General features: G+C 37.8%; 1 protein-coding gene across 2 annotated transcripts in view; it reads left to right on the plus strand.

The window, feature by feature from the left end:
- Smg6 (Smg6 nonsense mediated mRNA decay factor) overlaps positions 1-22,638 on the plus strand; it is a 41,956-nt gene extending 19,318 nt beyond the window's left edge. For both annotated transcript variants that reach the window (XM_074087865.1, XM_074087866.1), the window contains exons 15-24: positions 6,803-6,963; positions 7,747-7,820; positions 7,894-7,991; positions 9,904-10,066; positions 10,360-10,477; positions 13,185-13,364; positions 15,039-15,192; positions 17,583-17,810; positions 19,464-19,636; positions 21,248-22,638. In XM_074087865.1, coding sequence (XP_073943966.1) covers positions 6,803-6,963; positions 7,747-7,820; positions 7,894-7,991; positions 9,904-10,066; positions 10,360-10,477; positions 13,185-13,364; positions 15,039-15,192; positions 17,583-17,810; positions 19,464-19,636; positions 21,248-21,295 — 1,397 coding nt within the window. In that variant the 3' untranslated portion in view covers positions 21,296-22,638. The remainder of the gene's footprint in view (positions 1-6,802; positions 6,964-7,746; positions 7,821-7,893; positions 7,992-9,903; positions 10,067-10,359; positions 10,478-13,184; positions 13,365-15,038; positions 15,193-17,582; positions 17,811-19,463; positions 19,637-21,247) is intronic.
- The last annotated feature ends 1,370 nt before the right edge of the window (positions 22,639-24,008 follow it).

Here is a 24,008-nt window from a genome sequence, read left to right on the forward strand (position 1 = left end):
ATGCAGATTCAGAAATGGTATGACACATGTTATCTTACTGCAATAACATTAGGCATTTTTATCACTTTGCTGATGCCGCAAGCCGTCACTGTTAAGTAAAAACATATTAACTACTAATTTATTGAATCAGGCGTTACTTTGCCGAGGTCCATACTGAAACAATCACCTACTTTGCTCATCCGTGACCTTATTATAGCTACGTTTATACTAGAAATGTGTGTTCATTCAGTTCCTCCTCCTCCACACTTCAAAAATACAGGGTAGTTCGATTCGAAGGACTCGCGCTGCTAGGCAGACTTGACACCCCACACTTCAGTCTACTCGTGACCACGGCCACTGTAATGTTGCCGAAATGCCGATGTAAATATTACTCGTGTGTGTTAGCATGATAAGTCCCGTTGGTGGTATTTTGACTATGAATGAAAATCACGAAAGTTTAAAACGTTAGATAATATTATTTGGTTAACGCTATAATCTGGACATCTTTAAGGACAAACGTGTACCATCTTAAGCCTCATCTTCGCCTTCCATCAAGTGAGATTGAGGCCAAACGTAAGCCTATTAAAAATATTCTAAAACCCGTTTTTTTTCAATGAAATATTATGGACTGAAGAATCGGCTTGCAAAAGGGATCAATATTTTAATTTACACAACGTCCATAGCTGGCAGACAGAAAACCACACAGACACATGAAGAACGAGAAGATCGGTCCTACCCAATACCAATTCAAAATGAATTTGTGGAGTGGAATTCTTAATGGACAAATTGTGGGACCGGTCGAGTTGCCTCCTATTCTTAATGGTAGAAACTATTTATTTGCAAAACGACCTGCCTGGTTTATTAGAAGATGTACCGTTGGCACTGACACGAACCATGTGGTACCAACAAGATGGTTGCTCGGCACATTACGCTCGGCTAGTCCGTGAGCACCTCAGCGAAACATTCCCTGAGAGATGGATTGGTCGATTGGGACCAATTTTATGGCCACCGCGTTCCCCGGATCTAAACCCACTAGATTTTTTTTATTGGAGATGTTTAAAAGACAAAGTTTACGCGAAACCAATACCCTCTGAAGAAGGATTGCGGCAACGAGTATTCGACGCGGCCCGTACGAGTACCATATCGGAAGTCAGTTTACGAAAATTGAACTGAAATTTTATTAAACGATGTTTTTTGTGCATCAGAGTCCATGGGAGACAATTTGAACATTTATTGTGAACTAAATTTATTTCAATAAATGAATGAAAAATAAACCTGTTTTAACCACCCACGCAAAAAGAATTGTGTGATAAGTTTGACCGCTATGTCAGTCTGTCTGTCTGTGGTACCGTAGCTCTTAAACGCGTAAACCGATTTGAATGCGTTTTTTCTAGTAGGTTCTAAGATATGTTCTATCAAAATCGTTTCAGCCGCTTTTGAAATATTGAACTTTGAAGTGACAAAGTTGGGGATTTTCCAACTTTTTTTTGGTTAGTTTATATCCGGTTCTTTAGGATCCGGTCCTAGCCTTGAAAAGGAAGACAAACATTAATATTTAGCCTTCGTGCATTTGGCAAAATAATTGTATCAGATAATAGATGAGCCATCGCTATATACAGCATTTTTGTACCACTTAGCAGGGACTGCTTTCGGAGTTCCAGTTTTAAGTTGGTTCGATAGGGCTTCGCTAAAGTGATAAGAATGTCTAATGTTCTGCGAGTAAGATACATGTGTTATACTATTTCTGAATCTGCATAACATGCCTAATTCATTGACGTTATTTATTTGTTTCGTTACTAGTAATTTTTTTTCATGGCAGATGGTTAAAGTTGAAATTCATGTTTTTGAGACAACTTAAATCAAGAGTAATAAAGTTTTTTTCACATTTTACGGTAGTTATTGACAAAATAACACACTGCACTTCTGAAGTAACTATTCACGATTCGATACACATACAAAACTGTTATTAAGAGCTTTCCAAGTCGATGCTGGTACTAAAAATGTCAAGACACAGGGGAGTATCCCCAAAAATCTTTATTTCGGTAATAACTCGAAAACCGTGCAACTTTTACTGGGGTCATGTTAGGTTGGTTAGGTTCGTCTTGAGCTGGCCTACCTCTGGTGGCACTGTGACGTGGTACTTCTGGGATACCCTGTATACATCTCTGAATTATTTAGATTAGGAATTTTATTTATTATTAACTCAGGGACTTTCTACATCCCCTTGCTTTATAGTAATTTTATTATTAACTCAGGGACTTTATACATCCCCTTGCTATATTTAAGGCTGTATATTGTTAAGCGTATGGATTTTAAACTTGTATATTTTTAGTTTCATTTCTAGTCACAGGCTCGCGACGTCGAAGTTCCCAAGACGATCCCATAGAGCTTATGGGAACGGAAGCAATACCATGCCCTCGGTACCGCTCTGCTTTCAGAGCATGACATGAGTTCGTGTGAGCTAAGTTTGGGGGCGGTAGACGTGAGCTTGCCTTCGGAATCCAAAAGCTTAATGGTTACTTGACCTGAAATGCAAATTTCAGAATTAAATTATTATTATTATTATTTTTAATTTATGACGGTGGAAGCAGTCTACACTTCCACTGAACGTAGATAATAGTTAGTGTTTAGTTTTGTAACTAAGGGACCCCATATATCCCTGTATTATTATTATTATTTTATTGTATTTTTTTATTTAATTGTATACTGTAGTTTTTTAGTACATTGTGTCTTAAGGGCGGTAAATAAGGAATTACGAACGAGAGTCTATTAGAAGCCCGAAGTCGAAGACTGAGGGCTTTAATGAGTCGATGTTCGTAATTCTAGTACCGCCCGTGCGACATACAATGTTTTTCATCACATTTGCAAGTAAAATTTTATATTTGTAAAAGAAAAAATATAATTCTTCCAAATATTGGCGATACCTTAGGCTGTGCTCTTGGCAGCGTCGCCCTCAACCTCCCCCTCCCTCAGCATACGCCGCAGCGTGCGTGTGCAGGTGGTCCATGTAGTCCTGCAGCAAGAGCGCGCGCCGCGCCATCAGTACGGGCACTGACTCATTTACCGACCTTGGGCTTCATGACAAGAAAATGTCTACGCGCAATGACTCATTTACCGACCACGGGCTTCATGACGAGCTCATTAAGGTCGAGGGTTTTATTTGGGGGGTTGCAACTAAGGTAGCCTGCATGTTACGACACTGTTTACGAGCAAGTGTGATGAAAAAGCAATTTATTTGTAATTATTTTGTTGAAAAAATGACTTTCTGCCAAGTTTCTTGCGGCGCATTCTTCTTGGCAATGATGGTCTTTCCGAAAGCGCTGGTAGTTTAAAAAATGACGTGTAAAAGTGCCCATTGCGGCCCATTTACTGAATAAATAATTTTGTTTTTTTTTGACATGGCGAAATTATAAGGGTTCCGTTTTTGCCATTTTGGCTCCGGAACCTTAAAAAGATAAGACTAATTGAAATAGAATATGCTTAAGTACAGAATCGTCAAAATTAAAATATAAAAATCGCTGGTTAATGTGGTTATTTCCTGCGGCTTCGTCCGGGCGCAGTAAAGGCTTGTAATTACAAATTACAAGTTATCGGAGGTTGTTGCACCGCGCGCCGGCGCTTGCGCACCGCTCGAATGCACCGCACACATTTGATGGGACAGGTTCAACAAACTGACTCGCCGGCGGAACGGTGACGACCTCTTCTTTACCCCATTACATTACACGTAATGATATTTTAAATGATTTTATATTTAAACAATGAGGGCAAACTTTGGTTACGAGACGATGCCCCTAAGTAACGGTTTTGCAAATAAATTTCACTTCATAAAATTCGTAATCGATTCAGTTTACATGTCCACAAAAGTTTTCTACACATCTGCAATAAATACATATTTTGTAATACTTTCCCTCACATCAATATGCTGCATTGTGATTGAAAAACGCCAATAAGTCACGATAGATTTTTAGGGTTCCGTAGTCAAATAGGAACCCTTATAGTTTCGCCATGTCTGACCGTCTGTCTGTCTGTCCGCAGCTAAGCTCAAAGACCGTTAATATTAGAAAGCTGTAATTTGGCTTTAATATACATATTAGTCACGCCGTCAGTGGTAAAATAAAAAAATGTTTTTTAGGGTAAATCGTCCCCACTTTACGTGTATGGGGAACGAAGTTTGAGGTCCCGGGTTCGATTCCCGGCCGGGGCAGACATTTGTATGAATAAAACGAATGCTTGTTCTCGGGTCTTGGATGTTTAATATGTATTTAAGTACGTATTTATCTATATAAGTTTGTTTATCCGTTGCCTAGTATCCATAGTACAAACTTTGCTTAGTTTGGGACTAGGTCAATTGGTGTCAAGTGTCCCATGATATTTAGTTAGTATTTAGTTAAATATATATATAAATATAATAAACATTGTTTTTTGAGACCAATGCCAATTAAGCTAAGTATCTATAAATAGGGTAACAGAGTGGTCATTGATGTTCCTAGCCTTTGTTTGCAAAAATGGTAATTATTTATCAGCTTTTTACGGTAATAAATAAGAATATCTACATGCGTTTTTACCAAGCAGTCACTTTTAAGCGGTTTAGGTATTTTTTCATAACGTAATTTGGATGCACAATTTCGATGCATGTCACATTTTTGACGCAAAAAAATGTGCAATTTTTAATAGAATTAACCAATCACGTAAACCTAAATTGTATACCAATTGGTACATTAAATTGTATGGCGTATTCTACGAAAATCACGCCCCGTGCGGTTGTTGTGTAGGGTTTTTTCTCGAAGATATCTTAGATAACAGCGGGCTATTGCATCGCAGGTGCAATCCGTGCTGTGTATTTTTAGCAGACTCTATTTATACCTGACCGGCTTCGAGTGACCAGAGAGTTGTCGGTCACAGTCCTCTAAGGCGCCCCAATCACTCATATACGTTCATGTTTTGCGCTTCCCTGACACGTTCATTTACCGACTAATACTGGCTATTCTAGGCCATACTTGTTGAGCAGGAATCTGAGATCTATTTAACTCGTCGAACATGTTACGACTTCAAGTAATTGTAATAATTACCAAGAATCTTTATAATTATTATACCACTTTTATCAATTTAATTTTATAAATTAAATAACTCCATTATACGCTGTCTTTGGATCATAACTGATTACAGTTTGTTGGTTACAAACAGAAACCGGAGGGTATAATGAGATACAGCCGAGATTCTTTAATATAATTATGTAATTACCACCCGTACTAACCTTCCTTATCGCGGTTCTTGTGGAAAACCCGATAAAAACAATCTGATTCCAGGAACTTCAGCATTTTGTTGTCATGTTTCTTTTTATCGGGATCTTGGCCCTTAGCTTATAAATACCCGTTCTTTTACTTAAAGAGTAGAAACCTTTTAGAAGGACTGATTTCCATTAGTTGAGTTGAGAGTTAAATGTAGACTTTATGCGCTGATTAATTTAGAGTCTTAGGTTGAAATTTCACCAAATACGAGGAAACATGTTCTTACAAAAGATTCCCTAAATCCGGTAGCACCAGACACCGTCCAGTTATTACTGAAAAGTACTTACACTTAACTTAATTGTAATTTAAGTCATGGATTTTGTTGTACGTGTTTATGTTTGAGTTAAACGGGACCGATCGACCGCGTGAGGAACAAGTTTAATTTAAGCACTAATTACGCAGATTAAGTCACCAGCGAGTAACTTATTATAGTCTTTTGCATAACGAATACGGCAGAACTGGTGTGACTACTTATATGATGAAACAATCTTTAAAGCTAGGTTTCTTTCGAATATACAAGCGATGCGCTTTTATTATTTTTTATAGCGTTATGGTTTAATTTATATTTCCAGAAACTAATCTACATGCGACCCGGTGCGGTGGGATCTAAAGCAGGCGTTTTCAACCTTTTGGTTTTAACGGCACACTTTCCGTTCATCAAAGTTTCACGGCACACCAGTAAACAATAGCCAAGTTTGAGTCGGACTGGCGCGTAGAGTACCTAAAGAGTGCTGTACAGTATAACATAACGGACAGCGGAGGCTTATTAATAGGGTCTCGTTGACACCTTTTGTAAGAATCGCACACACTTCATGGCGATCGCGGCACACCTGAAAATATACGTGTTGAAAACCTCTGATCTAAAGCCTAGTTTAGATCTGTAAGAAAAATTGTGCAAGTTGCATTAGGTATATTGAGAGGCCGAAAAGTAAACGACTTTGAAGTGTATAATGGGTGACCATCTATTTTATCAGAAAAGTTCTTATTTATCGTGCTCTCTCAATTAGCTTCAGTAGCGTGTGTCGTGGTCATCGTATCTACAGCCGTTTTGACATTTGACACTAAATAAGGTTCCATATTAATGGTCATTTTATGGATAGTTTTTTTTTTAAATAACATACTCAGGACAATCACATGCGCAACATGCTAAACGCAAGACACAACCAAAAGATTGAAGCGGGCATATGTGCTCCCTGAATGAAAGAAGACAGTGCAGTGGCCCAGTCCCTCTCTAATGATCCATTGCTTACAAAACATCTGATTAAAGTCTATCGACTGATTGTAGTTATGGCAAAAAAAAATGGACATGAAAATGCCACTCATTAATTACAATAATTGATTGACGCTTCGGGTACCGTTGTATTTCGATTGAGATTCTACTTTTCCCGATGGCAATACATAATTCACTATACCCGTAGAAGAAGTTTTGTACTTCTCGCGACTTTCATCATTGCTTCAAATCAGCGATTTTATGATACTCAAAATAGTTGCTATTAAGCCCTGTCTAATAGATACGTTGATGATTTATCCCATAGGTAGCAGTACCGCTGGCGAGCGTACTGCGTGGCTCGAGTGCGCACTCGGCGTCTCGCTTCTCATGTTCGGCGCGATGCTTGAGCGATGCTGCGCCCTGCTGCCAGAGCCTTCGTACACGCAACACCACGCCGACGCATTGCTTTTACTGCCTGCTATCAAGGTATATCTTCATAAAACCTATGGGAAAGTTCATGGATTGCAGAGCTACAAGATGTGGAAACGCAGTAGCGTCATCTCTTACAGGACATATTAATCCAGTCCATTTATATGTCCAGTAAGTGATAGCGCTCCGTTACGTACCCATAAGGACCATAAGTGTAAGGTAGCGCGTAATAGCGCTACTCCGCTTCCCGATTTTATATCATCGTGTGCTACGCACGTTCTTATGGGGTTCGTACCAACAATGAATGAGAGTTAGAGCTTCGGATTACGTTATTCTCTTTCTAGTAGTAAATTTTACAAAACTTTTGTTCACTTGTGGCTTAACACAAAAACTGTTCGCGGAACAGAAGTCAAGTGAGAATCTTGGGTTTGTTTTGTATACCGCCACCTCATAGGTAGCACCAGCAGCGAGGCCGAAGTAGAACGTTCCATACTGAACAGTTAAAAAGCTACAGGTAGCATTAGCAGTTCACTGCTATTGGATGAGAGCGATAAAACTGCGATAAAAAATGAAAAATGAATGAAAAGTAAAAAATGAGTTAAAATTATCCATTTCTTTGTCTTTCTTATAAATTCACAAAACCAGTTCAACATTACGTATCACAAAGCTTCTCGAAACAAATGTCCTTTCAAAGGACACTCTTTATTTTCTTTTGCAATATTTACCCTCGCTATGGGCGCTGCGGTTGGCGCCTATGCTAATAATAGAATTGAATCATTTTTTTCTTTTACTAACCCTACATGTCCCGTCTGATTATTTCACTTATTTCTTATTCTTTAGGTTTGGTCGGATTGGATGCTATGCCACAGTAGTGTCTGGAATCCACCGCCATCTTTCGACAACTTCGACATAGGGTATGTATCTCCGGCTTATCTTTTGTTCTTGGAATATGTATGCTCAATAATTAACATTTATAATGTTTGTTAGAACTGAAAACGACCCATGGGATTGGCTGGCGAAACTTATGAATATCCTGGAAACACTTGACGATAAATCTATTGAGTTAGAAAGTGAAATGAAAGAAGGTAAGTAAGATGAAAGGTAGTATTATTAAAAACTTAATAAAAACCAAGTAACACCATTAAAAAGATGCTCTTGAAATATGTGTCCCGGAAAATTTTACGATGGCGCGACCATTTTTATTCTAGGCACCATTTACACTTTCCTAAAAGTACACGTTTATAACACGGCCATTCATATACTCATATTTTTTGGGGAAATGGGAAAATAATGGGAAGGAGATGGCGGCGTGCAGTCGGGAAAAATCCATTATGGACAACTGGGCAGGGAGGGCCCAGACAGAGCCGGACTCTCACCGATTAAAAAACACCGCACGTCCTCAACTGCCTGGAGCTTATCACGGGGAGGAGAGGGCTGGAGGGGTTTCTTAACTACTTACTCACAGAGTCTTGTTTCAGCCATTTGCTGGAAAGCCGGAGAGACTGCGGTATGCTTCATTTAGCCACGATAGATCCGTTTCTTAAAACATCAAAATCCGAGAAGATCTATTTTCTACAACATTCAAATCCTTGAATACCTGTTTCCTAAGATATCCAAATCCCAGAAGATTCGTATCCCATAGCATCTAAATTCTAGTAGGCACGTTACCAGTAATAGCCAAAACCTAGAAGATCCATTCTCATAAATAATATCCAAATATAAGGTTAACGAAATCCACAATGTAATTAATTATCCATGACTAGCTTTTACCCGCGACTTCGTGCGCGTAGACAACATAAGTAGGTAATACAAATATTGGTTTTTCAATAGAAGGTGATGTAACAGTTTTTTATTTAAAAAAATGGTCGTTTTGTTGTTTTGTTGTACAAGAAAGTGTAAAGTACTTTTAAAATCAGCTCCGAATTTGGATTGTCTTACTTCTATCCTGCGGGAATTTTGCATTTTCCCAAAGAAGAGTAATCTATACCAATCAGCAATAGTGTAGCTTTATATTAGTGGAAGAATTTTTAAAATCAGCTCTGAAGTTGAATTCCGTTTTTTCTATCCCATGGGAATTTTTGATTTTCCGAAAAAAAAAAGTGGCCTATGTCAATCGAGGATAGTCATATTATATCATATGAAAGAATTTTTAAAAGCAGTGCCAAAGTTGAATTTACTTATTTCTATCCCGCGGGAATTTTTCATTTTCCCGAAGAAGAGTAGTCTATAATAATGAGGAATAGTGTAGCTTTATATTGGTGAAAGAATTTTTAAAATCAGCCCCGAAGTTGTTGAATTCAGTTTTTTCGATCCCATGGGAATCTTGTAATTTCCCGAAGAAAAAGTAGCCTTTGTCATTTGGGGATAGTCATATCCCATAATATGTAAGATTTTTTTAAATCAGCTTTGAAATTTAATTAATTTACTTCTATCCCGAGGGAATTATGCATTATTCGGATAAAAAGTAACCTATGTCAATCAAGGATAGCTTACTAACGGTGAAAGAGCTTTTAAAATCGGCTCAATAGTTTCAGAGATTCGACTACAAACAAAGAAACGAAAAAAAAAATTTAGATATTTCCCTATCCCGTGGGAATTTCGAAAAATCCTTCCTTTGTGCACCTCTACAACACTACATGTATGCCAAATTTCAAGTTTCTAGCACCAGTAGTTTAGGCTGTGCGTTGTCTGTCAGTCAATCAGTCAGTCAGTCACGGTACTGTTTTATAGGTATAGATCTTATAGGAATGTGGACGTGGACGTTTTAGAAAACGGGTATTTTAGGATAAGGGTATTTAAAAAAAGTAACGTTGTGGGAATTGGATGTTAAGTGACAAACGTTATTAGCTAAATTGGCGTTTTGGGAAATCCATCTATCTGATAGGGAAATTGATGTTTTGGTAAATATATTTTAGGAAGCGCATCTCTCGTGCCTAAACGGGATACTTGGGTCAGTCTTAGACCTTAAAGCCCTTTGTATTACTATTTTTTGGCTAGGTTATCTGTCGGTGCGACTCGCCGAAGACTCCTCGCTGGCGGGCTTCACCCCCCTGATGTACATGGAGCCGGCGGCGGCGTGGCTGCGCGCCGAGCCGCCCGCGCCGCACCACGCCGCCGAGCACGCGCTGCGCACGCGCAAACTACTCTTCTTCGGCACCGAGTCAGTATACCTACGTTAAATACTGTATAAGTACTGAACAATGTTTTTAAAAGACGAATAGAAAAGAAGAGGTTCTCAAGTTGCTAAGTTTTATTCTTGTTTATATTTGTTGATTATTTTTTGTATGTCGCATATATAAAAGCCTTATACGATATATAAATAGTAAATTATATATAAACATTTTTGAAGTTGATTGTTGACGAGTTCCAACCGTCCGTATTAATAAAATCCACCCGTTTTACCTGCCGAAAAGTTCTTTTCGTCGGTATGTAAATTTATTCCTGTCACCGCAGATATTTGGTGGGCGTGGAGCCGCCGGTGCTCCGTCTGGAGTACCCGAACAACGGTGCACCGCGTTATGTCAGCGCGGTGCAGCATGCGCCCGCGCACCACGCGCCTCTGCAACACCTGGTGAGTAATCTAGACAAGCTATAACAGTCACTGCAGATACTTGGCGGGCCTGGAGTCGCCGGAGCTCCATCTGGTGTATTGGGCGTTTTTCCAATAGCCGACCCGGCGCCGGCGACGTACCGGCGCCGGGGAAGCAATAATATATGAAAATGTATGGCTCGCTTTATCACTTACCGGCGTATCTGTACCTACTTATATCGAATTTCACCTAAATCGGTTCAGCGGTTAAGACGTGAAGAGGTTGGTAACAAACAAACATACAGACTTATAAACTTTCGCAATTATAATTAATATTAGTGCGATTAACTTTGCTATTTTTCATATCATAATTAATAAAAACATCTTTTTGTTAAAACAGAAACGTCTTCCTATAAAATACCTAAAGAGGCAGAGGTAAAGATCATTCTGCATGAAACGGAACGTTTATATTATTGTTAACTTAAGAAATATTCTGTACATTATTTATAGTTTTTAATCGCCAGTTTGGATCAAAATGTGATGACCTTCAATCATATACGAATAGTTAACTTTTCACAACTAAAGCACTGCACCAAATTCGATGAAATTTTGAATGGAAAAAAGCTTGAACTTTATAGTACTAACTAGGAGCAGAATATTTTTAAACAGGGAATGAGAGCGGATGAGTCCTCGAAAGACAGTTATTAAACTATGTATAAATATAAATTAAATTAATATTATATAGCAAATTATACAGGTGACCTTAGCATCTGGACAAATAATGGAAAGGTAATTAACTACGTACCCGCTACGTGAATCAAACACAAAATACATTCAAAAATACATATGAAATTTATTTCATTCTTACTTAAATTTTTACATTTTCAAAGTGTGCCATCCCGTAGAATGCAAAGGTTTAAACGGCGTCTGTTTCTCATATTTCGCAACAAACTGTCATCTAAACACATAGATCTTAACTTTTCAAATGCCGTCACTATTTTATTTCGCAAATTTTCGACGGTGTCTACATCTTGGGAGTAAACTTCGTCTTTGATAAAACCCCACAAGACAAGTCGAGGGGCGTCAAATCCGGGGATCTTGCTGGCCATCTTTGAGGTCCATAACGTCCGATCCACCTCTCTCCAAACATCTGATGTAGACGGTGTCTTGTCTCTACTACAGAATGTGCCGGTGCTCCATCTAATTGGAACCATACACGTCGGTAGCTTACAAGACTGATACTTTCTAAGTAATCAGTCACCGGCCCATTTAACAGCTCCAGAAATTCGATACGATTCAGTGTTCCGTCAATAAATACGGGGCCAATGATATCATTTTCGTGAATACCGGCCCAGACATTTAAGGTAAACCTGTATTGATGGGCAGATTCACGACATACGTTCGGGCTTAGTAAACATACCGTTTCGTGTAAAAGTACTTTCGTCGGTCCACAAAACGTCACCTAAAAACCAGGAGATTCTGCAATTTTCTGTTGTAGCCACCGATGATGATGATGAGTATTAGCGATTCATTATTGGGAATTCTTAGAATTAGTTTGATTTAGTTGTTTCGTTTTTGCAAAGCTACCCAACACGGTTCAACTCTCCGCTAAATACATATAGACATTCATTGTTTGAGTCTTAACAGCAGCTTTGTACGTACAATGTCGGACATACATAGGCTAATGTTTGTACGCAGTATTTAACCAACTGTCTCAAGAACTATTATCAAATATTATTGCACGTTTATTTTTCTCGCTTTATGCCTATAAATGAATCACGCATAAATAAGCGTTACCTAAGCGCTAGAATCGTAAATTTAACAACCAGTACAAGTCAACGACTGTTTTCAATTGAATTTGCAGCAATAAAGCCGAAAAAATGTGTTAAAAGAATTTTACAACCAATCTCAATCTGTAATTACCAACGAGAAACAAGTTTACATGCCATATTTATGACATTTGAGAGGTACATTTATTCACTGATCACTCTTAAAAACGTATTGTAAAAGCATGCTAATCTGGGTAGTTACCATTTTAATATGATATCATTTAAGATGATATAAAGTCGGTTGTTCAGTAAGATGTGCAGCGCAAAATTATTGTTTTTTTATTATTATTATTTGATTATTTGACTGGATGGCAAACGAGCAAGTGGGTTTCCTGATGGTAAGAGATCACTACCGCCCATAAACATTTGCAACACCAGGGGTATTGCAGATGCGTTGCTAACCTAGAGGTCTAAGATGGGATACCTCAAGTGCCAGTAATTTCACCGGCTGTCTTACTCTCCACGCCGAAACACAACAGTGCAAGCACTGCTGCTTCACGGCAGGATTAGCGAGCAAGATGGTGGTAGCAATCCGGGCGGACCTTGCACAAGATCCTACCACCTGCAAAACCCGTTATTTTGAAATCTAACTTAGAATAAGAGTTTTATGGTAACTAAACAAAAACTAAATAACACTAACTGTAATAATGTAATACAATTGCTATCTAAGGTCTCCAAAACTCATCGTGATGATCTTAACTTGTGCTGTTACAAGCATATTGGTAAAAACCATAGTAATCTCATACTTTAGCTGAAAAAGCGACATTTTCTCGTCGCTGAATGTGTTTTTCTCATAATGTTAGCTTGATTGGAATGCGCGACAGAATGAATCGGTCATGGTGAAACTTGTCAGTTTTCTTTAGGTTTGGTTTGAACAAAAAAAGCTTTATCTAACGGAATATTTATTCATATTGTTGCAGTCCGAGGATTCCGAAGATGAAGACAGCACCAGTGCAGCGGCGAGCGGTCCACCTAGTCTGGCCGAAGGCGCGGAGGGAGGTCCGGAGGGTGCTGATGAAGCGACCAGAAGGCTGCTGCGGAGGAAAGAACAGCTCGAGTCGCGGAAGGCGAACCTCGATCGACGTCGGCAGCGTATGCAGGTTTGTGGAGTGTACATAAAGGTTGCGTTTTTTTGATATCGTGGTTTAGACCGTGAAGTTTTAGATTGTATATTTTGATATGAGAAATTTAATGTCATAATATATAGGGGGTTATTACTAAAACTTAACGGCTAGGGATTAGAAAATGAGTTTAGAAGCATGACAAATAGTATACTATTACAGTTTAGCCTTCATTTAACATAAAAAAACGTGTGCGAGATTGACACCAAAACTACTCTCCTTTTTTTATTTAAAAAAGGAGGATAACATTTCTTCAAGGGCGCGCACGACAACAAGTAATAATTATTATTGATAATGCACAGGTAGCTTATACCTGATGCCGGATTTTGCCAAGGGACCTAGTTCAAATTATCTTAAAACTACATAGTTGCGAGTATTAAAGGTGTGGTGAAGTCTTCTATTTGTTTGAAAATATCATTAAAATATCCAAAAAAAATAAAATCGTGCGCCTCTGTTCACGCCAAGGCTAGGTGCTCAATTAAACAGAAGAAATTGTACGTTTTCACATAAGCTGTTAAGGTCAAGGCCGATAGGAGCTTTGCGTCGCTGACTTGTTACAGTGCTTAGGTGTTTTAACAAGAAACTATGTATAACGGCGTAAATCCGTGTTTTCTGGTTATGCTGTGTTTTTTTTTACCACTTTGTTTTTCAAGTGTAGATGCAGTAAAGCGTGTACAAATGAATGCTCGCAAGTCTCACACAGGTTGCGGTGTTTCGCGTCTTTGAAATTATTCCGCGTTTGGAATCAGGACGCGTAATTATTGTCATTCGATTTGTTATTCTCACTGCGTTTTTTAAATGTATTGGGTAGTGATCACTGGATAATTGGATGTTATTTTATAAAGACACTCCAGGATACTAAATTGCGACTAAGCCAACTGTTTTACTGGATACTTTGCAAGATGTTTGTTGTGTTTCTTAATAGAATTGTCTTGTAATTAATTTAATAGTTGAAGCAATTATATTAAAACTGACATATAAAAAGAGGAACAAGTTTGCTCACACGAATTTCGCGTCTAATTATTTCACTTAATTTTTAACGTATCATTTAATCGGCAGTATTTAATGTTTTATTATGTTGTAAATGAATTGAAATATACAATAGTACTTAATAAATTTTTGGTCATGGTTTGGTGGCTTTTGTTCGTTTTACGAGTAAAGAATGGACAAAAACTTGGAATAATTCCTCGAACTCAATGATAAAGATAAACGAAATTGACAAGTGGGCCAATGTATATTTACATATTAAATAGCGTCATATTAGTTTCTCACAATAACTCCCATGTTCATAAAAGCATGTGAAATTCATGTTATCTTAGTTACATTTAATTTTTAAAATACGTCTCCATCGTTAGGTACAATTGATGATTTCGTCTAGGTTGAAGAAGGCACCATCAGGTTTCATTTATAGTAGACGTTGTTCACTAGAAACGATTATTCGCAGTAGATAAACCTAAAACCTTTCAGCGGCTAAATAATTTAATAAATAAATTAGTCTTTTTGACTATACTAGACAGACAATACTTACATTTAGCTTTAGCGGTTACGAAACTACGGTTACGAACTTTATGGGTCTACAAGTAGACCACGATTCATATCGGTAGCCTACAACTAGTTAAAATGGAATGCATTTTCAATTTTTCTCGTTTCTAGGAGATGTTGCGCGTGAGTGGCGTGAGCGTGGAGGTGGAAGTGCGGCCTCGGTGGCTGGTGCCTGACACCAACTGTTTCATCGACCACTTGCCGTTGCTGCAGGCCGTGGTCGCCGCGCCTGCGCAGCCCTATACGCTCGCTGTACCGCTTGTTGGTAAGTCCTGGAATTCTGTGCAACCACACAATTTTGCACAATTCCAAAGAATCGGCCATGAAATTATGAGTCGTGTGTCATAAAATGCGTGTTTGCTAAGTCGCTGTACTCTTAATAGAGTGGTCGTGTTCTACCGCTGTCGCGTTCGCTGTACTCTTATTGAGAGTGTCGGTATCGAACTTCCTTGGCGACTTTATTGGGAAAATAGTGCGGTGATTTCCCCTCGTTTTCCACATCGCAATGTTGGAGTCCAGAGTTGGTAGTTAGCATAAAAGAGTGCTACTGTTCTCTTCTAGAAACGAGTGTGGCAGGGCAAATACGTGTAGTTACGCTAAATGAAATAAAATATACTGAGCGGCAAAAAATCTGGTCCTCTAATGTATGCAGAATAGGTAATTTTGTATGAAGCGTGGGCCAAATTTTGTGCCGCTGAGTATAGTTCTCAATCTGTTGAAGAGATAAAATATGTCATCAGGTGTCATTATCTAAACATCTTTTAAGACTACGCATCTACTAGAGATATGCGAGTAAAAATCGACCCTAGTAAAACAGTGTTGAGCAATACTAGGGAGAATCCTATTGGCGGATGTTTTCCTAACATTGCTCCACTTTGTCGGTCATCTCTGACTAGAGCGCAGCCTCAAAACATGTATTTTCTCTAATAAAATTTAATTTAACATGAAAACGGTGGGAAATAACTTTAAAATTGGTTTTAGTTTTTACGTCCGTAAACATAATGAAATCGCATCGTTAGGTACAACAGTGGGATAACTGTGGTACCTTATTTTGTCATGCAGTGTGTCAACCGTTAGATATACGACTTTTCCGCCACATTTATAATAATTACTAGTTGTACCAATGTAATTGTGGATATAAAATGTACAACCTAATCATTTATACCGTTCGTAATTTCATTCCTTCTATGAATGGTATTGCCAGCTAACTTATTTCATTCTACGACGATATTAAATAAAAGTTAATTGTACACCGGTCTGCTTGAGAGGTGATTGTACATATATGCAATGTGGAAGTATTTGGTCTCATCGTAACACAGCGTTTTGAGCTTAAAACAGGGTGAGATCTGTTTAACGGTAAACGTATGCAGACAAGGCGATATAAATGCTATTCGTCGCGAATATACTGTTGCCAGGCGCTGCTCTGATTTTTAATTAGTGCTCATTGGTGGACATCGGCGTGGCAGTCGGGCGAAATAAATAAACCGAGTCGCGTCTTAGCCACTATTACTTTGTAAGATGTATATGTAACAAATCGTCTGAGAAGTATTTTTGTAGGTATATGCTGTACATTACTAGAATTATTAATATCTGTACACTTGCAGTTGTTTTTCTATAATTATCCTACAATGAGATTTTTTTTTTAGTTTTTATATCAACCTGTAGAATTTACGAGTACTTGTACTTTGAAACGAACGCGGAACAAACATACTAAATTTTTCGGTTCAATTATGTTATCAAGGATTTATAATGAATCTCAATAACTAAAGCCTTCTACAATCTACTATTTGTTGGTGAGCGTGCAGGCACATCATGTTTAGTTAAATTAAAAATAAAACACTTTATCATTGTTAAGTATACTAACCTCACTAACAATGAAAATTTAAGTGCAGAAATAAGCAAAGTAGTTCCGTGTTCCCACTAGTTCTCGTAAACCTGCTGCTAATGGTATTACAATAAATATTTGCATTTAGATGTAATGTTGGTTGGTTGAATAGAAGGCATAGCGTTGTCTGTATTAACATGATGACTGATGATGACACAATATACTTGTTCTGTACTGTCACAAAATTCCGAGATCCCACACATCTGATAGACATGAGAGTTAAACGGATTAGAGGTGACTGTAGTTATTTTAATACCTTTTCTCAAACATCCAAGGAAATGTCGTCCTTATCTTCGTGATCATAGAACACCGCACTTATTGAAGATTCTTTCTAATTTCAAATTAAAGGATAGTAATGGAATTTCATACAACATTGCCGGCCAAGGCCAGCAAAGAGATTGACTTTTGTTTCAGTAGGTTTTATTTCTTTTATTTTCTATCTATGGCATACTGCCAATTTTAAAAAAAGTACCTAGTTCGTGAATGTGTATTTACTTTTTAATCTCTTATTTGACTAGATTATTTAATTAGAATAAATCAGGTATTGAATAAAAGACAAGGATTGACATTTATTGTTAATAATTTATTAAAATAACCATCGGTATCGGTTCCATGATCCATAATTTAAAATTGTATTTTAACTTTTAATATTGTTCGTAAACATTTTGTATAACAATAAGTCTCCTTCACACTATGAATAACATGTAGTCAGGTTCAATATCGGCGATCAATTGAAAAGCTGTACCTATATTCGTATTAATTGTCCACAGTGTTAACGGAGCTCGAAGGGCTGCGTAAATGCACTCGCGTGGGCGGGGCGGCGGGCGCGGCGCTCGCGTGGCTGGGCGGCGCGGGCGGCGTGCGCTTCGCCACGAGCAAGGGGTCGTTACTCGCGTCGCGCGCCTTCACAGCAGAGCGCGACCAGCTACGCACCACCAACGATGACAGAGTGCTCGCCACTGCACTCAATCTGCACGCCAACGTCGCTAGCGAACCGGGTAACTCATCATTACTAAGTCACTTTACTCACCAACGACCTGATGATAGCTACGTCTGCAATAAACATGTGTTCATGTTTTCCCACCTCCACACTGTCAGAACACACACAAATCACACAAACCCAACTATCCACACCACCACCACACTACACTGGCGCGTGTCGAACTCAACTAGAGCTCATCTTCAGAGCAACACAACCGTTCACCACGCTACCAGATATTGGACAGACAGGTAACTCAACTCAGACAATTACGAGTATGTAAAGTTGAAGTGACATTGGGCAATCCCATCTCCCCACCATCTTATCAGCGTTCGAAGAACAGATTCCAATTTAAGAGAAAAGTTCTCGGGTGACGCAAATTTGGCATGGCAGGCGTCCTGGGTGATATTAATATGGCAAGCTGTCGTTTATTGTGCCGTTCCACAGTTCACAGCCTTGTTCAACAGTAGTTATAGACGTCTACTGGCTAATGATAATGATGAACCAAGTAACATACAGTGGTCAAGTTTCCAGGTATCAACTGCATCTTGGGCAGCTTGGGCACCTGATCATAATTAGCGAATTAGAAATGCCTTCTATGACTAAGATAATGTCGCTGCAGTTCGGTACTATCTAGCAGATTTGACGGGAATGGTGGCATCCGATTCGCTACAAAGTTTGGCCAATCTTAGCCAGGCTTTCATTCCTAATTAAGGACGAAACACTAATTCATCATGTCATCATCATGTCAGCCGAAAGACGTCGCCTGTTGGACATAGGCCTCCCCCAACAATGATTAGCAACAATAAACCACTATTCACTATGGTATGAATATTCATTTTATCCTCCAAAGATAATTAGTGTTTATAGAAGGAAATTTAATTACATTGATTTATCATAACAGTAAAACAAACAAATATGTTTTTGTAACACATTTTATTCATTTGGATTGATTGATGATAATTGGCGTCAGCGACCACTTGGATGTTATTCTAATTATCCGGGCTTCGGTCCATTACGAATCAGACCAAACTTTTAAACATGTTGCAAAATATCACGTCATATCTCGATTGATTGGATCATTTCTTATCGATCATGCGCTGGCTTTAAAAATGGTTTATAACTGCTTAATTACCTAGTAAAGCATTCTAGTAAAATCAGCGATACAGATGGTTGTGACTTTGAACACGAACTTAAAATTTTGAATTCCTTAAATTTAATTATTACCTACTTATAGTAAAAAAAAAAGTTTTAATGCTGTGAAATAACCAAGTTATTTTAGTTGAAATAAACATGTCGAATATTAATAATGTTGATAGGTAATTGATTAGATAAAAATTTATAACAAAGTATGTAGTTGAATATTCAACTGTATCACTAAATGGGATGTCTACCTAGACATACTCGTAGAAACTAACATAAATAACTGACTTGGTTTTACATGAGAGCTCATAACTTTTTGTTATAAAAGAACTGCATTCATCACTTGAACTTGAAATTTTTTATAATAAGCTTTAATTTACTCAATGTGAATGCCATTCACTACTGTTTTCAGCGGACGATAACTTCAATGGGTACAGTTAACGTATCTAAATAGCGTCCCTCTATGTAACTTTTTCATACTTTATGGTACCGAAAGTATCAAGCATGATAATCATATGTTTTGTTTCAGATGGGCGTGAAGAGGAGGCGGCGGTCGCGGAGTCGAAATGCGTCCGCAGCGTGCGCGAAGTCGTTCTGCTGACGGATGACCGCAACTTGCGCGTCAAAGCCCTGGCGGCCGAGCTGCCTGCGCGCGACCTGCCCTCCTTCGTGCAGTGGGCTGGAATCACTGACGACGCCGCAGTTCGTTAAATATTACATTTTTATAAAATATCTATTTCTACAGTCTAGTGGGTCAAGTCCAGGCAATTAAAAAAAAGTGCAGTACTTACCAGTGATGTGGTGCCGTGACAACTCAATCCTACCGGATTGTCTAAGTTTTTTTACATGACGACAGTAATGAGATGATAAGTATGGCAAAGGATAAACACTAACAACACAAACACTGACAAACACTAATGTTTTGCATCTGAAGACATGATATAACTCATGCTCCCCTGACTCTCCAGTCCAGGTTGCCAAAAGAAAAGGTTCACTCATCACAACTGGTATAAGTACTGGACCGGAATTTCCTAAATAGTAAAAAATATCCATCTTGATTTAAAACTGCTATAGAATAAAAATAGCTATTGCCCGCAACTCCGATTGAAATCGGAGTTTTTTTTTAAGTGAACTTCCAAGCGATAAAAAAGTACTACAAAAGCCAAAAATCGATGAAAAGTTTTCTCGTTCATTTAATATATATTATTAAAATGTTATTATAACACTGAGTTTAGCCCGAAACATGTCGAGCTAAACTCGGTTTAAGACGTGAGTTATCCGTTATAATAACATTTAATATGAGTGAGTCTCACGGTAGTTTCATGTTCAAAATATATTAACACTAGCTGTTATCCGCGACTCCGTTCGCGTAGAATTCAGTTATCGCTATCCCACGGGGATCGTGGGAATTTTTTCGGATAAAAACTATTCTATATCCTTCCTCGGGACTCAAACTATTTGTATACCGAATTTCATCTAAATCGGTTCAGCGGTTTATACGTTATGAACTAACAAACAAACAAATAGACTTTCGCATTTATATTATTAGTAGGATTTAGCATAGTATGGATATCGACGAATAATTTGTTTCTTCACTCTCCTTTCCGTTTTTACTTTACTGTATGTACCTGTTTTATGGTTCTTTTTTCTCCTGTACTTTTATTTGACAATTAAAGGTCCACGAACACGAATACAATGATATACATACATAATAAGTCCGGGAAAAAGTCTGACTCTATGGCTCATAAAAGCACACTTATGGATGCTTTTAAATTGTTTGAAATTGCTTTGAAATTCATAATAATACAGTTCAATGACCTTCCTTTGACAGTTAACTTTTTAAATTTATGATTCCTAACCTCTATTTTGAATAAATACAGTATTACCAACATTACATTGAAATTATTTCACAACATTTCTATTCACAACAACTTGGTCTATAGGTTGCATAACTTGGTCTTAAAACGCTCGTGGCGTCTTTCATAGCGATATTCGCCTGCGGCTCATATCGCTACCCATGCCAACTCGCGTTTTAAGACCACTTAAAACTTCATATCACTTATACAACAGTTGCATGAAATACTATAAAACAGTTCACCCAAGTTATATAGATATAATTAAGTTCTTCTAGATAAGTTTTCACTTGGCAGCAACGGTCGAGATAGTTGCTTTGGCTGCTGCATATCAAATTTGCAAATACTTGTTCCTCTTAATTTAGTATGTCAGACATGGTTGAAATGTTTTATACATTGATTAGGAAAAGCATCGGAAAACTCGCAACTATAGTCAATCCAGTAACATTCTCCGTTTCAGAATACGCCGACGGATGTAGCTGATAACAAAACCGTGGGTAGCAAATGAAGTGCTGCGGTCCATCGGCGCTAGCGGCGACGGTTAATCTCCCTGTGGGACCCCACCTTGCACGCTGCGTGCGCGACTGTTCCCGAAACGTAACCACTGTCCAAATGCACCCTTAGCTTTACTGAGCCAGACGGGTGCAACTTACTCTCGGTGTAAGTGCTTAAAGTTCAGAATCCCGCCACCGCGGTTCACTAATGTGTGTCACTCTAGTATAGGAATTGAATAGTATAAGTAAAATCCATACACCAATAGACGTTAATAACAGTTCATACGTTTTGTTAAGGCCTCTTGGATCTTTCGTGTTCTTGGGCTTAGTTTACGTTGTTATCATTATATTCTAGTTTTATTTCTAAGGTATTAGATAAATCGTAAATTTAGTGTTATAACGCTATTATTTTTACTTTTTTTTAATGTTAGATACTAAGTATATTTTCTATTTTTTTTTGTAGTTAGGATATAGAAATAAAATTTACCACAGTATCCATTTACATACGATTCATTGTCTTATTTCCTTTTATTTTTATAATGAATAAATCGCGTAACTTGTGACGATTAGTGAAAGATTTATTTGTCACGAATGCTTATCTATTTGAATAAAATTAAGAGTGAATGTTCTTTGGAGAATAGAAACAATTCTATATTTAGTGTCCAAGACATTTGTGATGTTTTAAATGTATTTTCTTCATATATTTCAACAATCATGATCTTTTTAAATTTTTATCACAATTTTGCTTGCGTGTACAAAGTGTTAATGTATACTTGACAAATTTATAAATACGAGACCATCCCCACAAATGCGGTAAGTCGCCGATTTTCACGTTCGGGCTCGAACGTTAAGTGTTACGTTTTTCGTAGTTACAAACTAGAGAACATTTTATAGTTGTCATACACGTAATATTTTATCGGCACGTCGTGTTTTGATGCAACCTAGAATTAAGAGATCAATGTGACTATAGACAAATTTATAACAAATGCAGTACTTATAGACTGTTTCTAACGTAATGTACAAAAGTTGAAATATATTGTCGTAAAGAATATTTTAGTTGTCCTGTTCATTTTAGTGTCTTTATCCTAATGTTGGACGAAATGTTTGGATTTAAAGTAGCATATTATAGCATCATACTTTTTAGAATTGCCACTAATAAAATACTATTAATAAATATTGCTGGATAATTTTCGCAGAAGCATTTTGATTTTAGAGAAATTATATAATAGACTAAGCATGTGAACCCATGGTTAACATTTAGCGAAACACAATATTATTTTTATTAAAGTACAATTTATCATGTTTTCTTTCCTCCTAAATCATGATGTTCGAATAAACATTGAATTACATACTTGAATTACGTGGTATTTTAATTTAAATGTCATCATCCTTGATAATGATTATAGCACAATGCTACTCATTTACTGTTCTGTAATTTTAAATAGCCGTTTGCGCTATTGTTGACAAATCGTCAGTTCACAAATAGAAGGTCAGCCTTGTTGAAAAACGGGCATAAAATGGAATTATAATGATTAGAAGAGAATCTTAATCCCTAGCGGCAATGAGCCGGGATTTTGATGCAAACCATTCAGCCATCAAATAAATTCAAAATGTTCGAGTAATGAATGGGCAATATGTTAAGATAAAGACTATTGAGCAATGTGAATTGGCAGCGTTCCGAGGGCGACGCGAGATGCCTGGGTGCGCCGATGCCGCGCCGGTTGTAAAAGCACCGTTACACTTATTTACGTGCGCATCTTGCTTTAGGCTTAGTTGCAATATTTTGAAAATGAAGGGATACACATACTATTGCAATGCGGTATACAACCATAAAACGGATTGCTATTTTGGTGGAGTACTTAGTGCTGGACATATCTTGCTGCAATTTACTGAACGAGACTCCTAAAGAAGTATGTTGTACAAAAAGGGATGAATGATATTTTTATTGATTGCGAAGTGAATTTCAGTGTGAGTCAGGGCAGTGCAATGCTGTTATTTTGTGACAAATTTTCATTCTCTGCAACAATGCGGAGCCAATGCCGAACATCATCATAACACTACACTACGGACTTGTCAACTGTTACTAACCTAACCTAAGGTATAAGGTACCTTTGTAGGTAGGAACAGTCACCAGCATTAAAATATCTGACGTCCTTCCGGCCCCAGAAATAGAGTCGTATCACTCGTATCTGATATTTATGCACGCTTGTTGTGTCAGATATTGGTTCTGGTGACTGTACGGTCATTATGGAGAAGTTATCAAGTTTTTACGTTATTTCACGTACTTCATTTACAGTTTCACCTTCCGTCAGTACTAACCTTAGGTTAGGTTAATAACCTAGTTATTGATAAATCGGTAGTTTAGTGTTATGATGATGTTAATGAGGTCCGACTGAGAAAATCAACTTTCAATTCAATTGCCTAGGTATCACTATCAATCAACATTCAACACATCGATTAAAAATCATATTTTAATAACAGTTCTGCAACGAAGAGGAATACTCGCATCACTAAACGAAATCACTATTTCGCAAGGGACATGATCTACCTAATCTCCTCTCCGTTCTCATGATATCCCTGCGACATCGGTAATTTTAAAATACTAGCGTTTACCCGCGTTTCGCACGCGTAAAATCATTAAATACAGCAGTTGAATTTAAATTCCGGGATTTTATTAAATTCTCATGGAAATTCCCTAAAATTACATCGTTGTTTTCATTGACGTTA

This window comes from Choristoneura fumiferana, chromosome 5 (assembly GCF_025370935.1).
Source record: "Choristoneura fumiferana chromosome 5, NRCan_CFum_1, whole genome shotgun sequence".
Taxonomy (NCBI): domain Eukaryota; kingdom Metazoa; phylum Arthropoda; class Insecta; order Lepidoptera; family Tortricidae; genus Choristoneura; species Choristoneura fumiferana.